The sequence below is a fragment of the Anolis sagrei genome, chromosome 3 (assembly GCF_037176765.1).
Source record: "Anolis sagrei isolate rAnoSag1 chromosome 3, rAnoSag1.mat, whole genome shotgun sequence".
NCBI lineage: Eukaryota > Metazoa > Chordata > Lepidosauria > Squamata > Dactyloidae > Anolis > Anolis sagrei.
Genome location: NC_090023.1, coordinates 102,166,299 through 102,180,302, shown reverse-complemented (window position 1 = coordinate 102,180,302; position 14,004 = coordinate 102,166,299). Strand labels below are relative to the sequence as shown.

Below are 14,004 nucleotides of genomic sequence, written 5' to 3'. Positions count from 1 at the left end.
ACATCAAAAATATATATGTTTGTTAGTGATTAGGATGCCAGCAGAGCCTGCTGCAACAGCTTCTCTAGCATCTGATATGAAGATGTACAAAGTTCATAAATCAGACACACAATTTTATTACCACAGATAATACAGTAGTTGTTAGGCAAATTCAGAGTCACAGATCCACTTTTCAAACACACACACACACACACACACACACACACACACAAAACACTGAAGTAGTTTCTTTGAAATTGGTTTGTATCATTTCACCAGACTTCAATAATAATAGACAAAATCAGTAACCTCATAATATTCAGTATATTTAAAGCTTATCCATAGACAATTTCAAACCCTTATCTTGATTTTTATAAGTACCACACTCAGTGTTTTTATTCCAATAATTCAATTAAGAAGTCATAGGAATAATTCAATTAAGAAGTCATTGCAGTAATCTAAAGGGAGAAAATAGACAACATGCACTGAATGTATTAAAGGCCAAATATCTTCAACATGTTTTTAAACAGTTGCTCTGTTAATGCATCACTTAGCAGAAGGTAGCGTTAACATTCAATCATTTTAATTCTAATATGGAAATCTGAATTAAATTGAATACACACTCATTTGGTATCTTGGGATATAATATAGTCCTTTTCAGTAAATCTCTGCTAAGCAAAGTGCAGAAGGTGGTGGTGTAAGACAGGGCTATCTCTGTGACACCACAAAGGCTGTTTTGAAGGAGACTTGTGGGAGGTTCACGTGAAAGTTGTTTTGTTTCCAATGACATTTAGGCATTCAATAATTATTGTTTAATTACTGAAGTCTCTACCAACTTTTAAAATATTTGTTTCTGAACTGGCTTCATTTTATTGTTGTTTTTTCTTATTTTTGTCTGTCAATCCACTCTAGTTTGAAGAGGGGAACAGAAATATGTCATGAACAGCTTGGATATTGTGTCTAACCACATGGCATGCACTATCCTTTTAATGGTTCACGCTAATGTGTCTGAAACACTTGAGAAAGAGAAGCCACAAGGCCCCAAGGCAATACAGAACTATGAATCCATCTGTTCTTTCCTTTTGCAACACTATTCCAAAGTACATCTGGGCCTGAGAGATACTTTTGCAAAAATGAAATGCTAGCCTGCCAGTACTTTTGGGAAATTTTCAAAATGCCACACCAAACTCACAAGACAAACCACACAACATTCAATGAGTATAAATAAAAGATCTAAAAAACCTGCTACAAAGATATTCCTATAATTTTCAAAACTTGCCTGTGAGCTTTGGCCTTGGTGTCTACCTCCATCTATATATTCTGAAAAGGATCATGTTGTTACTGTGACTGCAAGTGTGAAAATTATGAGGTCCTACAGATGACGCTCTACTACATATTGCAACAGTCCTGAATAGAATGGTCAATGATAAGAAATGCAGAGCTTCAGGGTAACATCTAAAGGAGCCCATTCTCACCCCCAGTGGGAGACTGGTCTAAAAATATTGGGTGCAAGGAGACAAAGGGGGACCACCCAAAGCTATAAGGCTATAATTTAATTTATATAAGAAATAAAATAAAATTTATGTAATGTATGCATTGGCCTCACATAACCCATTGGGCAAGCTGTCACCCTGGCCAGCCCACCATGGTTTACTCCCATTGTATACTAAATGTAATGAATATACGGGACAGGGGAATCCTACACTATATAAAGAGAATTGGATTACAATCATCCTCCTGGGAGTAAACTGCAATGCCCTCATTAGTCCACATCTGAGTAGGCATGTCTAAGATTGTACTGTCAGAATTCTTGTGGAGGGAGGGGGAGGGAATCAGTACTAAAGTTTTCAAAAGAATCAGGAATACAATGTAATATTAAACACAATTTTGACAGGATTCTCCTCAAAAATACGTTATTTTAGCTAGAATCATCCATGATGTCTTCCTTCAGTTTGTGATACTTCTAGATACAATATACAAAGTAAGTTTGAGAGGACAAACAGAAATGTATCAAGTGAGAGGAAAAATTAAGGATATTATTGATAAAAATGTATATGCATACACCTTTAAGTCACTTGTCATGAACTTCTTAGGATATTCTTAAGCAAGTAATATGTAAAGGTCATTTTCCATTGTCCTGCTCTCAAATGCATCCTAGGGGACCTGTCATTCCTTTGAAGTCTCCCATCAAACTACACACTAACAAGGGCTGACCCTCCTAATATTCTATGGTCAAACAAAATATGCTGCTTTCGGATCCACACTATTTCAAATATAATAATACTTAATTTCATAACAAAACAAAAAATATTTTAGCAGTATGTAATTCAGTAGCATGTTACCCTCCCAAGTAATGAAGACCCACTTATATGATCAGCTCATGAAGTAGGTTACACCAGTGCTTATGGAAATGTAAACCTGGATTTGTGTGCTGTATATGCTTAGGTAATTATCCTCCCTCAATTCTGCAGATAGAAACTACCCCCAAGTTGTTAGTGACCATTCTTTGAGGTCTCCAACAGTAACAAATATCTCAAAAGTATCCAAAAAACCAAAAAAAAAACCAACCCCAAAACAAATATACTGACAATGAAGACCAGATCTGGGGGACAGTTTTCAGACAATTTCAGAGGGAAGGGTACAGCCACCCTCCAAAGTTGCTGTCCCCTGCCTTATTTTTATTTAATTTGTTTATATCCTGCTTTCTTCTATTAAACAAGACTCAAGGCAGTTAACAATACTAAAAACATCACAAATCACAATTTTAAACCTATAACATATAAACATTAATACTGAATTAAACATAGAATAGTTTAAACAAACAGTTAAAAATAAGCAAAACTAACAACAACCGTGCCCCCGACTGAAATACGAAGGGAGTCAAGAAGTAGAGGATAAGAAAAGGAATTGAAACCATGGCAAATTAAAGGGAGGAATAATTTGATTTTGAAGCAAGGTGGGCTCCTTTTTTGAGGGTGGAGTTGACTTTTAGTATTAAGAAATATTACTTCTGCAATTCTGTATCTTCTTTTATGTACAAATCTTAAAATAATACAATTTTGTATAAAACCCTATTTTTAAAAGCATTTCACTGGTTCAAGAAGACAAAGTGCTTCTTAAGCATTCCTTAAATTGCTCATTTTTTATGGGAAGTGTCATGCCCCCACATAAACCTCTTCTGTTTCCCCCTTAGTTAGGAGAGGTTAGCCTCATATTGTAAATAGCCATTATGGGAGGGATCCAGAGTTAGCCCCTTCTCTTTAAGACAGTGGTTCCCAATTTATAAGAGACAGTGGACCACTGAGACAAATATTGGATACATTGTGGACCATCAAGATCAATCAACCGCTCGCCCCACCACCCTGACAAAATAAATTTAAGAATTTTTGAAATAACTAGAATATCTTAACCATACTGACATTCACATATACATTTTTATAAAGACAAAACACCACAATGAGACCTCTACTTTTTTGTAAATACATGATTTTTATCTGGACCCCCATGGAATATCCTGGGTAGGACAGTGGGGACACAGGAAGGAAACAAAGTTGGAAGGGGGCTATGGTCAGAAAAATGTTGAGAAACAGAGGATTTTTGTTTACAGAATCAAAGTCAGAGGTGCCTTAACAGCTATCAATAATTCTGAATCAGAACCTAAAGCAATTCAAGGTAAAGTGGAGGACTCAAATGTCCTCCACCCTTCTTCAGTTGTTTGAAAAACTTTCTAAAATGGAGCTGTGGTAAGTGCAGGGAGGTAACATGAAATTTTCTTCCTTTTAACTTCCTGGAGTAAAGTTACATTAGGATTCAAGTATATTTTTTACTGGTATCACTCTTGTGTTCTGAGTATTTAAAAAACTATGTTTGATTTATGACGATAATAATAATAATAATAATAATTTTGACCACATGGTTACAAAGGGGAAAATATCAACTCAAGAACTCAAACCTTCATTCTCCTCATATTAAGACAAAATAGCTTCAAGTTTTTCTGCCTCTTTGAACTTAACCTGGCATTTGTTTTCTAAACATATTTTTTAAAAACTCTTCTCTTTACAAATACAAAGCCTAAGAAGGGTTGAAAGAGACCCTTTGACAAATTACACAGCTATGACCTGGTCTGCTCATGAAATTCCTGTGGCACCAGACAATCGAGCAATCTTTTGGTAAACACTGCACTGAGGTGGACAACAAGAGAATTACTTGTGAATTAGCATTATTTCAACACAGTTTAACAAACAACTATGTCTTGCTTGACTGTTCTTTAATTACAAATGTTCAAAGGAAAAATATCACAAAAGAGATGACAACATGTTAATCATCTATGAAAGCGAAAGGTATTGTTATGCAACAGTGGACTGGTTCCACATTAATAGTAAAACAACTGAAAACAGTGGTGGATGGGTAGACAGGTTTTCAGTTCTGATAATTACCCGCCCTTAGGACCTGTTAATTTTCCCCTCTGGAAAATAGTCTTTATCTTTGTTACCTTGAAAGAACTGGAGGAAGCCCTGGACTAGTTTAAAAGAGAACTGTATCTAACATTTTCTTTTGTGCAGCAGGGCAGAGATGTCAGGTGGACTACTAGGGACTACAAAAATAATCTGGAGATACATGATGGTTACTCTTAATCAAAGTATGACCGATTCTAACTTCAATCCCATGTTTCTTTATTCACAAAAATATAAATAAATCTCAGGGTCATACTGTCATGCTTACATTTTAAAGCAGCTGTACTTAACTAAATTATTTAAGAGAGGTAAGAATTGCGGAGTTTTCACGCTAATTATTTGTATAGGTCAGTAAATAAAAATGGAAGTGCTCCTGGGCATTACTTTTTTAATTAAAAAAATAGTACTAGAAAAAGCTATGAAAGCTAAACAGGGCTAGGTTCCTATTCCACAAAAATGAACAGCAGTTTAACAAGTGTCCGCCAACTTGTCATAGAAAAGCTAATGTTATATACATGTGAAATAGAATCAGGCCAAGTAAGCCTTACATAAGTAAATAAAAACACTTTTAGAGACCACCTGAAAGCATCCTTCAAACTGGGTCTTTCTTTCTTCAGTTTCCACCTTTCTGGTGATTTCTATTTTGGAGGCCAGATGTATAGATCTATTCATTTTTAACACAGTGAAGGTATCAGGTGACGCACGTTTATCTACTTCCTCAATTTCTCTATTTAGCCCTTACTGATGTGTAGGGGTTCTACTGATGGCTGCTGTTTACCTTGCCTGCTGTACATAGACGCATACTGTTATAAAAGGTTTCTAAACTCAATCTTGGCTTATTTCAATGTTTACAGTAAGAGTCTTTTATCCACAAGGGATACTTTCCAAGATCATTCCCTCAGGTATCTGAAACTGCAGAGAGTGCTGAAATCTTATAGTTTTGCTTCCCATGGTCAGGAAGAAATACTTTACTACCCAACTACCACCAATTGTCCCTTTGAACTTCCAGGCCAAGCATACCATAGAACTGCATTGGAGAGACCCTTCATAAATACTCCCAGTAGTAGTGATTGTAAGTAACCGAAACCACTGGAAATTAACATGTGGATGAGGGAATCTTCCTTATAGCCGACATTGCTTCTGAAATTTGACAGCAAAGGGTTGTATTTCTGCACATGTCCTTTACCATTCCGTCAAAAAATTAGTAAGGGATTCTGGAGGGAGCTGCTGTTTACTTTGCAGATTGTAGGCAGGTAAACACAGTTAGTGTAGGGTTGGCCTTACTTTTTCCCATCTTAAGCTTCACTGCCTTGTTTAATGCATGCATGCGGTTGCAACCTAAAACTAAAGAAATATGTTTTTCCAGCCTTCCTTCACCATGCTGCCACTTCAGTGGATGAGGATAGGGGATGTCTGGGCACGCATAAAACATCTTTCTAAAAAGTTTTATTGTCAAAAGCTTGGTTAACTGAGGTAGGCCTCTGAATGTAATCACTTTGAATACATTATCTAATGTGATTTTAGATGCTAAGCACAATCAGTTTTAATTAGTCCTGGGGATATGAAACCATTGGGAAATAGCAAGGATCTCATGTTCAGGATAGGAGAGTCACTGTTATTCAGATTTGAAATGACTGGGATAGATAAAAGTATTTTCCCTATGTATCTAGACAAAAAAACAATCAAGGGGGAGCTGCTGACTTACTCTAAGCAGGATGGGCATGTTATGGCTCTCTAGGATTAGGCTTCTCCAACCTGTGTCCATGGGCTGCATGCGGCTAATGATGGCTATGAATGTCACCCAACACAAAACTGTAAACTTTCTTAAAATATGAGCTTTTTGGCAAGTTTTTGGTAACTTCGTTGTACAGTTCTTGAGCGTGAACTTTGTAAGACAACAACAGAATGAAACAGAATAATCTGAGTACATTACATCCATAAATATTATCTGTAATACACACTCTAATTGCACACAGTTCAGCCTGAAGAAACAACACAAAAAACCCCAGTTACAATTAACAAATAAAATAAAGATTAAGAGGACTCTGTTGCCATGTTGCTCATCAGCTAGTATTCGTGTATTTTATGTGTAGTTGAAGCCTATTTTTCTTCTTCCTTTTTTTTAAAAAAAATTTTTTTTTATTGATTTTCACCAAAGTTTACAATAAAACATTCATTCATAAAAGAAGAAAGAAAAGGGAAAAAAATAGTTCCACCATCACCCCAAAAAACTCCTCGACAACCTAGTACAACAAAACAAAATCAAACCACAACCAACACCCTAGTGTGACTTCCCTTCTTCTTACTTTCCTCTGTTCGTCTTCTATCTTCCCTTTTCCTCTTTCCCATTTCTTCCAATAATGTTTACTTATATATTAGGAAGGGGACTATATATATTACTTCACACTCTCTTATTTGATTTAGTTTATCCAGTCTTTCCTTTCAATATATTCTTGCAAAAGTTTCCAATCTGTTGATTTTATACCTCATCCATTGTTTTGCCGTAACCAATATGTTAATTCATCCATATCTTTAATATCAGTGATTTTTTTAATCCAATCCATTTTTTGAGGAATTTTGTCCTGTTTCCACAGTTTAGCTAAAACCATTCTTGCAGCTGTGGCGAAAAAGGTGAACAATTTCTCCTTATTTTTCTCCTTAAATATATCTGAGTCAAACATGCCCAGCAGGTACATTTCTGGCACTAGTGGCATTTTTAATATTTTTTTGCATTCTATATGAATCATTCTCCAGTACTTATTTATTTTTTCGCACGACCACCAAATATGGTAGAATGTACCCTCTTGGCTCTTACACTTCCAACATTTATTATCAACCTGTTTGTACATAATACTTAATTTTTGAGGTGTCATATACCACCTATGTAGCATTTTTAACCAATTTTCTTGCATGTCAGATGCATAAGTGTATTTCAGTCTCTTTGTCCATATTTCTTCCCATTCTTTAAGTTGAATTGTTCTCCCAATATTTTTGGCCCATCGAATCATTGAATCTTTTATGACTTCCCTTTCTGTTGCCCACTCTAATAATTTGCTATAAATTTTTCTTCTTCCGATGTGGCCCAAGAAAGTCAACTGATTAGACATCTCTGCTCGATATGTTGTTGACTGCACCTCCACTACTTTTCTCACTATTGGGTATACAGGTCAGAACTGATAGGAGTTACAATTCAACATAATATGTAGAGCCACACTGGATGCAGATTATTATACAGTACTCTAGAGTAAAGTTTGGAAACGTTATTTTTGAAGATAATTAGTAGACTTTCCCAGTCAGCATGACCAGTTGGTCTTGAACTCTCACTGCCAAGAGGTAGACAGAAACTAGTAAATGGGTTTTATTTCAAACACTGACTTATTGATTTATGTACAGTTGCATCTAGAGCACACCTAGCAAACAGCATTCCCTTTAAAATGTGGTCTTTTGCCAAGGCATTTTTCATTCATAAATACGGTTTACTGGAGAAAAAACCCTTGTTTTACAAGAACCACAGAACATGTTCAAATACTTCATCACGACAAATCTGTATTTAGAAGAGCTATAATTGATATATCAATTCATATCAGTTTGTTGCCAGATATTTTTCCTTTCTCCTATAAAATATGGTGAAGGGAAAGTGGCAAGTGAATCTGTTTTCCTCAGTAAATTTAATATTCTTTCAGTTAGTGTCAACTGTTCCACCCAAAGGGATGGCAGGTATACTTTCTCCTTCTACTTTCTTTTAAGGGAGAAAATCCAGCTAAAGTAATCTGCTTCATTTAGTAACATGCTAGAGGCTTCTGGGAGTGCCATGGGTAAAAGGAGAGAAAGAAGCGAGTAGACAGATTTCTGTACTTGCCACTTGGCTGGTTGCCTGAGGGCAAATGCTATTCCATAATGACTATCAGGAAAATGGCAAATTTCCAGTCTGAAACACAAACAGGTATTTACACTGCATACCCAAAAAAATGTTGAGCTAAGCAAACTGAACACAGCTGGAACATTTGCATGCACTTAAAACCACAGCTACAACTTTCACACACCACAAAATGAGAAAGAAGAAGAAAGAAAACAAGTAAAAGTGAAATAAAATTATCACCAGAACTATGCAAGTGTTTCAGAGCATCTATTTTAGATACAATTTGAGGAAACAAGAACTTCAGTTCTGTGATGAAACCAAAATTTAGTTTGCAAACATATATGCAATGTCTGAGTAGAAGTTCTCGGTCAGTCTATAGATCCCTGGTTGTCTTGCGAGTCCCAAGGCCCTTCCTAAATGTTTATGGCACATACATAGGCCAAAAACAATACTTAAAACTGGAAAGTAAAACTCTTACTTATGAAACAAAACTTACTAAGGGTTGAAGAACCTGAAAGATATTTCTACAGAAGAAAACATAACTAGTATTCACATTACATAGGACCCAAAACATTCTGCGCTATCCTGAGCAGAAGATTTTCCTATCAAATCCAGTTAGCAGCAGTTTCTAGACAACTAAACCTTTATTTAGATGCAATATTCATCCTGCTTTTGCAGTGTATGCCGTGACCAGCCAAGCCAACAAAGATAATCACATCTGTAGATAACCTTTCAGGTAAAAATAAGCAAAGAGTAAGATTCAAACAATCTTACTAAAGAGCAGTTTCTGAAACAGAAATTTTACTAATTTCCTAAAATTTTATAATAGACACAACATCAAAATATCCAATTTTGTTAAGTAATTTCCAGGTAGTCACCAATAATAGCAGGTATCAGCCAAATACTACACTGAAGGAGATAAATTGCCAACACACAATAGGATTAGATATCTTATAGGAAAAAAAAAGCACAGCTTATTAGTAAGAAATTAAAATGGGAATGCGCAGGAATTGGCTGAAAAATCTAATCACCACAGTACAGAAATACTATCCTTTCAGTATCATCTTGAAGGAAAAGAGAAAGAAAATGATTAAATCAGTCAGAAAGTTCAATATCCTGGTGGAAGAAAAGTGACACAGTGGGTCAAGATTCAACTGGCTAAAAGAATAGAGGGTCCAAGGAACTTGCCTTGGAAGATCAGAGACATTGGACAGCTAAGCACAAATTGTTCAAGTGTATGTACAAAAGTACAAATATAGGCTTTTACGATTAGTACATAAAATGACAAACACACCAAAGCTTCAGAATATTTTCCCCCCTATTTGGATGCACTGAAACATCAAACATGTCTAAACAGCAACCTCAAAAAACAGCAGAGGGCAAACTATCTGGATGATTCAGAAAACTGTATTAGTGACAGTGTAAGACTAACTGCTGAGCTTGCAAGTTCTAGGTTACACATGAGGGCACATTTTAAACACTGTATAGCAACAAAATCTACACACAAAATATCAGCACACAAATCATTGAAAGTATAGTGACAGCTATATTTGGATTCTATGGAAAACATGTCTGAAAAAGAAGATATACTGGTAACTCAATTTGTTTGAGGTTTTATATGCTAAACCAAAGTTATAAAGAAAGAATTTTCTACTAAATACCATGGGAAATTAAATACACATGTGGTAATATTTAAGAAATTAGCTCATATCTAGTAATATATTTGAAATGGTTTTCTCCCTGATCACCGGCTTCATTTTTCCTTTAGCAGGTCATTTCCTGGCTTAAAGCCATTTATCTGTTGTCCTTCAGAACACTCGAATGATCAGATGTCTCTGAGGACCATTCTGTATGTGCCTTCACATTGCATTCCAACTTAAGGCAACCCCTTGAATTTTACAGTGTTTTCTTAGGCAAGGAAGACTGAGAAGCAGTTTTGCTGGTTCCTTCCTCTGAAATATAACCTGCAGCACCTAGTACTCAGTATTCTCACATCCAAGTACTTACTGGGATTAATACTGTCTAAATTAAAGGCCTTTTAGGGCATTTAGGCCCTTACTTTCAAGCTGCTTTAGAAGACGTGAAGTCTAAAAGTGGCACTCAAACTAGTTTTGAAATATACTAACCACCTAATGTGTTTTGATAAATAATTTGAAAACACTAAAAATGTGATAAAAAAACAAAATTATAAAATTAAATAAGATATTAAGTTGAAAAAATGATGTGTTTCCAGAGAGTTGCACTATGTCTGAATCAGCAAAATAAACAACAGGGAGTCTATTACCACTGCAAAGACGAATATTTGGCATAAGCTTTTATAGACTGCTTAATCAGATACCATATACTGGTATCTCCTTGATAATAAAAACTCTTGGGCAATGTGTGCGTGCACGCATGCACATGTATGTACACATGCATTTATATTTTCAGAAAGTATCGGCCTGAAGGGAAGGGGCCCTTTGCTTAAATGCTGTCACTTCATGCAGTTCCTGGAGCTGCATCAGCAAGAAAATGCAATGCCAATTTATGTAACACTGTAAGTAACCATCTTTTACACATGTACCTCCTCAATGCACAACATTCTGAGTTTCACCACAAAAACAATGACAGGGCAGACAGTGCTCCTATATACACACAAACCACCTGCCCATCAATCTGTGTGTGTGATATTATTATTATTATTTATTTATTTACTTTGTATACTGCTCTTCTCACCCCAGAGTGGGGTGGGTGGACGGGACTCAAAGCAGTCCAAGATATAAACCGGAAATTCAATGCCTCACACATACAAAAACCTAAAATAAAATAATAACAACATACAGCTACCAATCATATACATACACACATACATTCATATACACGCAGATGCCCTCCACAATATATGTCTCTGTGTGCACATGCATTACATATAGATTTATCATCATAATGGGTGATCACTCATGGCTGCGTATGATTGTCTTCCAGAGGTGTCTTTTGAAAAGACTGTGAAGACCTATTATGGATCTCCATGGTCTTTCATATTGAGGTCATCAATTTCCAGATTTCCACATAGTTTCAGACATATACATTTATACTCCTCCACTATATATGTATATATGTGTGTGTGTATACATATATATGCTTATATATATATATATATATATATTAACAGGGATGATAATGTTTTAATGTGTATGGTGCTGATATTTTAATCGTGTAATTAAGTGGCATTGTGTTGTTATTGTATATTTTTTGTATGTTAACACATGTTGTGAACCGGTCCGAATCCCTCTTTGAAGGTGAGAGGGTCGGTATATAAAACCTCGAAATAAATAAATAAATAAATATATACATACACATCAATTTTTACACTATCTCCCTTTCAGCCCCCCCCCCTCCCCACACAGAGCAAAGATCTTTCCACAATACATATCTATACACATACATTCATATACACAAAAAAACCCTCCACAATACATATGTCTATCTGTGTGTGTGCAGGCGTGTTTATATATTCATACATACATGTACATTTTTGCTGTTAGAGTCTATATGTTTATATATTGTTTATTTTATGTTTGGCACTTGTAATGTTCCTGTGAGCTGCCCAGAGTCTCTTCGGGAGATGGTGGCGGGGTATAAATATTATTATTATTATTATTATTATTATTATTATTGTTATATGCATACCATAAAGTTTATTATTATTAGTATTATTATACACCTATTCATTCATATACACACAGATCGATATATAGATAGATAAATAGTGGAGATGGTCTCAATGTGTGTATATATATGTGTGTGTGGGTATTCACACAGATATGCTATGCTGTTTTATATTGTTGATTTTGTTATGATGTATTTTGTTATTGTGTGTTTATTACGTTGTATTATTTTGGGCTTGGCTTCATGTTAGCCGCACCGAGTCCCCTTTGGGGAGATGGTAGTGGGTTATAAATAAAGTGTATTATTATTATTATTATTATTATTATTATTATTAATTGTCCTGAGGTTCTGAAACAGCGCTTTAAACAAATCAATCCTACCCAGGAAACAGCATGCCACCTGAGTGGCCCTCAGCATAACCAAGAGAACTATTTTAAACAAGTTGCTTTAAAGCAGGCATGGGCAACCTTCGGCCCTCCAGGAGTTTTGGACTTCAACTCCCACAATTCCTAACAGCCGGGAGTTGAGGTCCAAAACCCCTGGAGGGCCGAAGGTTGCCCATGCCTGCTTTAAACCCAGAGGCCAGGCGATGCAAGGCTGCCTCTGGGAATGCCAAGGAGAAGCGGCCGAGAAGGGACCGAAGGCAAAACAAAGAGGGCAAAACAGGGCGACTTCCTTCCTTCCTTCCCTCCCTTCGCCCCTAAAGCGCAAAGGAAGCCAAGCTCAAGCCGCAAAAGGGAGCGAGTAAGCCAGGCCGAGGAGGAGCACAAAGGGGAGGATGGCGAGACCCCGGCGGAGGAAGGGAAACATCAACAAGGCGCAGGAAGGAAATGCGGAGGGACCTCGCTCGGGGAGGACTCCGTGGCAGGGCAACACGGCTCTTGGGGGGAGCCTGGTTTGGGGGGGGGGGGCTGCGAGGAGAGGAAAGAAAAGGGGGGAGTGTGGAGAGATGCCGGGCATTTAAACCCCTGGGGAGGGAGGGAGGGAGAAAGACGCACACACACACAACCGAAAGGCAGCGTGAGTGTGTGGGGCGGGGGGCGTTGTTATGGCGACCCCGAGAGAGAGAGAGAGAGAGAGGGAGAGGGAGGAAACCCCCTCCCCATTCCCCTCCCGCCTCCTTTACCTTCTTTTTCGGCCCGAGCGGCGTTCAGCAGCACCGCGACCAGGAGACGCAGCGCCGCTCCCAGCCAAGGGGCCGCCGTCAATGCCGTGGCCACCGTGACGGGAAGGGAAGCCCCGGAGGAAGGGGAAAGGGAAGGAGAGGCGCGAAGAGTCGGTTCCCGCTTCAGCACTGCCGCCATGGCGCTCCTCGGCCGCTGAGAAATCCCCGTATCCGCCTGAGGGGGCCCCTGAGTCCCGTACGCGAGGCCGCTCTCGCTCGCGCTCTGGCTGGTTGGCTGGCGCGCGCTCCCTCTCCCTCTCTCTTCCCTCCCCCTTCCCCCTCGTTACGGCCTGGCGCTGGAGGGCGCGCGCACGCGCAATGCACACGCCTCTCCCCGCCCCCTGCCCTGCCTTGCCTTCTCCTCCCTCCTTCCCTCCCTCCCCACGCTTAGGTGCAGCTCCGCCCCGCCTGCGCACACTTCCTCCTCCTCCATCTTGGAAAAGGGCATAGCCATGCTCCTCCCCCTCCTCCTTTCGGAAACGTATGGCGCCCTTCCATCTTTGTTGAGGGCAAAGCCGTTCTAGCTCGTGGTTCTCCCGTGAGCACCATCTTGACTAAGGGCGCGGAGTTCTATTTCACCATGCGGGCTTTTTCTTCCGTCTCCAAAGCGCCTTTCTGTCGATCGTGACTGAAGGTTCTACTCTTTTAACGACCTTCCCGAAATCTAATGGCTTCCAGAACAGATCGAGAGAGTCGTGACTCGGCATTTCTGTTCTTAAGTGGCGACGTTCTAGCCGGAGTGTGTTTTCGAGCTCTATGGTGCCACGGGCTGCTTGGCCGCTCCGTCTCCCCTACTCGTCTCTCCCGGGGGAGGAAAGGAGGCGGCCAGCACTGCGCAAGCGCAAAGGAACCCCACCTGTCTATACAAACTTTGTGTGAGAGAGAAAACGACTTGTTTA

The 14,004-nt window shown here is 38.5% G+C and overlaps 1 protein-coding gene across 1 annotated transcript in view; it reads right to left on the bottom strand.

The window, feature by feature from the left end:
- Positions 1-13,392, bottom strand: part of TMEM131 (transmembrane protein 131) — a 79,519-nt gene extending 66,127 nt beyond the window's left edge. The window contains exon 1 of the mRNA XM_060767103.2: positions 13,067-13,392. Coding sequence (XP_060623086.2) covers positions 13,067-13,244 — 178 coding nt within the window. The 5' untranslated portion in view covers positions 13,245-13,392. The remainder of the gene's footprint in view (positions 1-13,066) is intronic.
- Between the last annotated feature and the right edge of the window lie 612 nt (positions 13,393-14,004).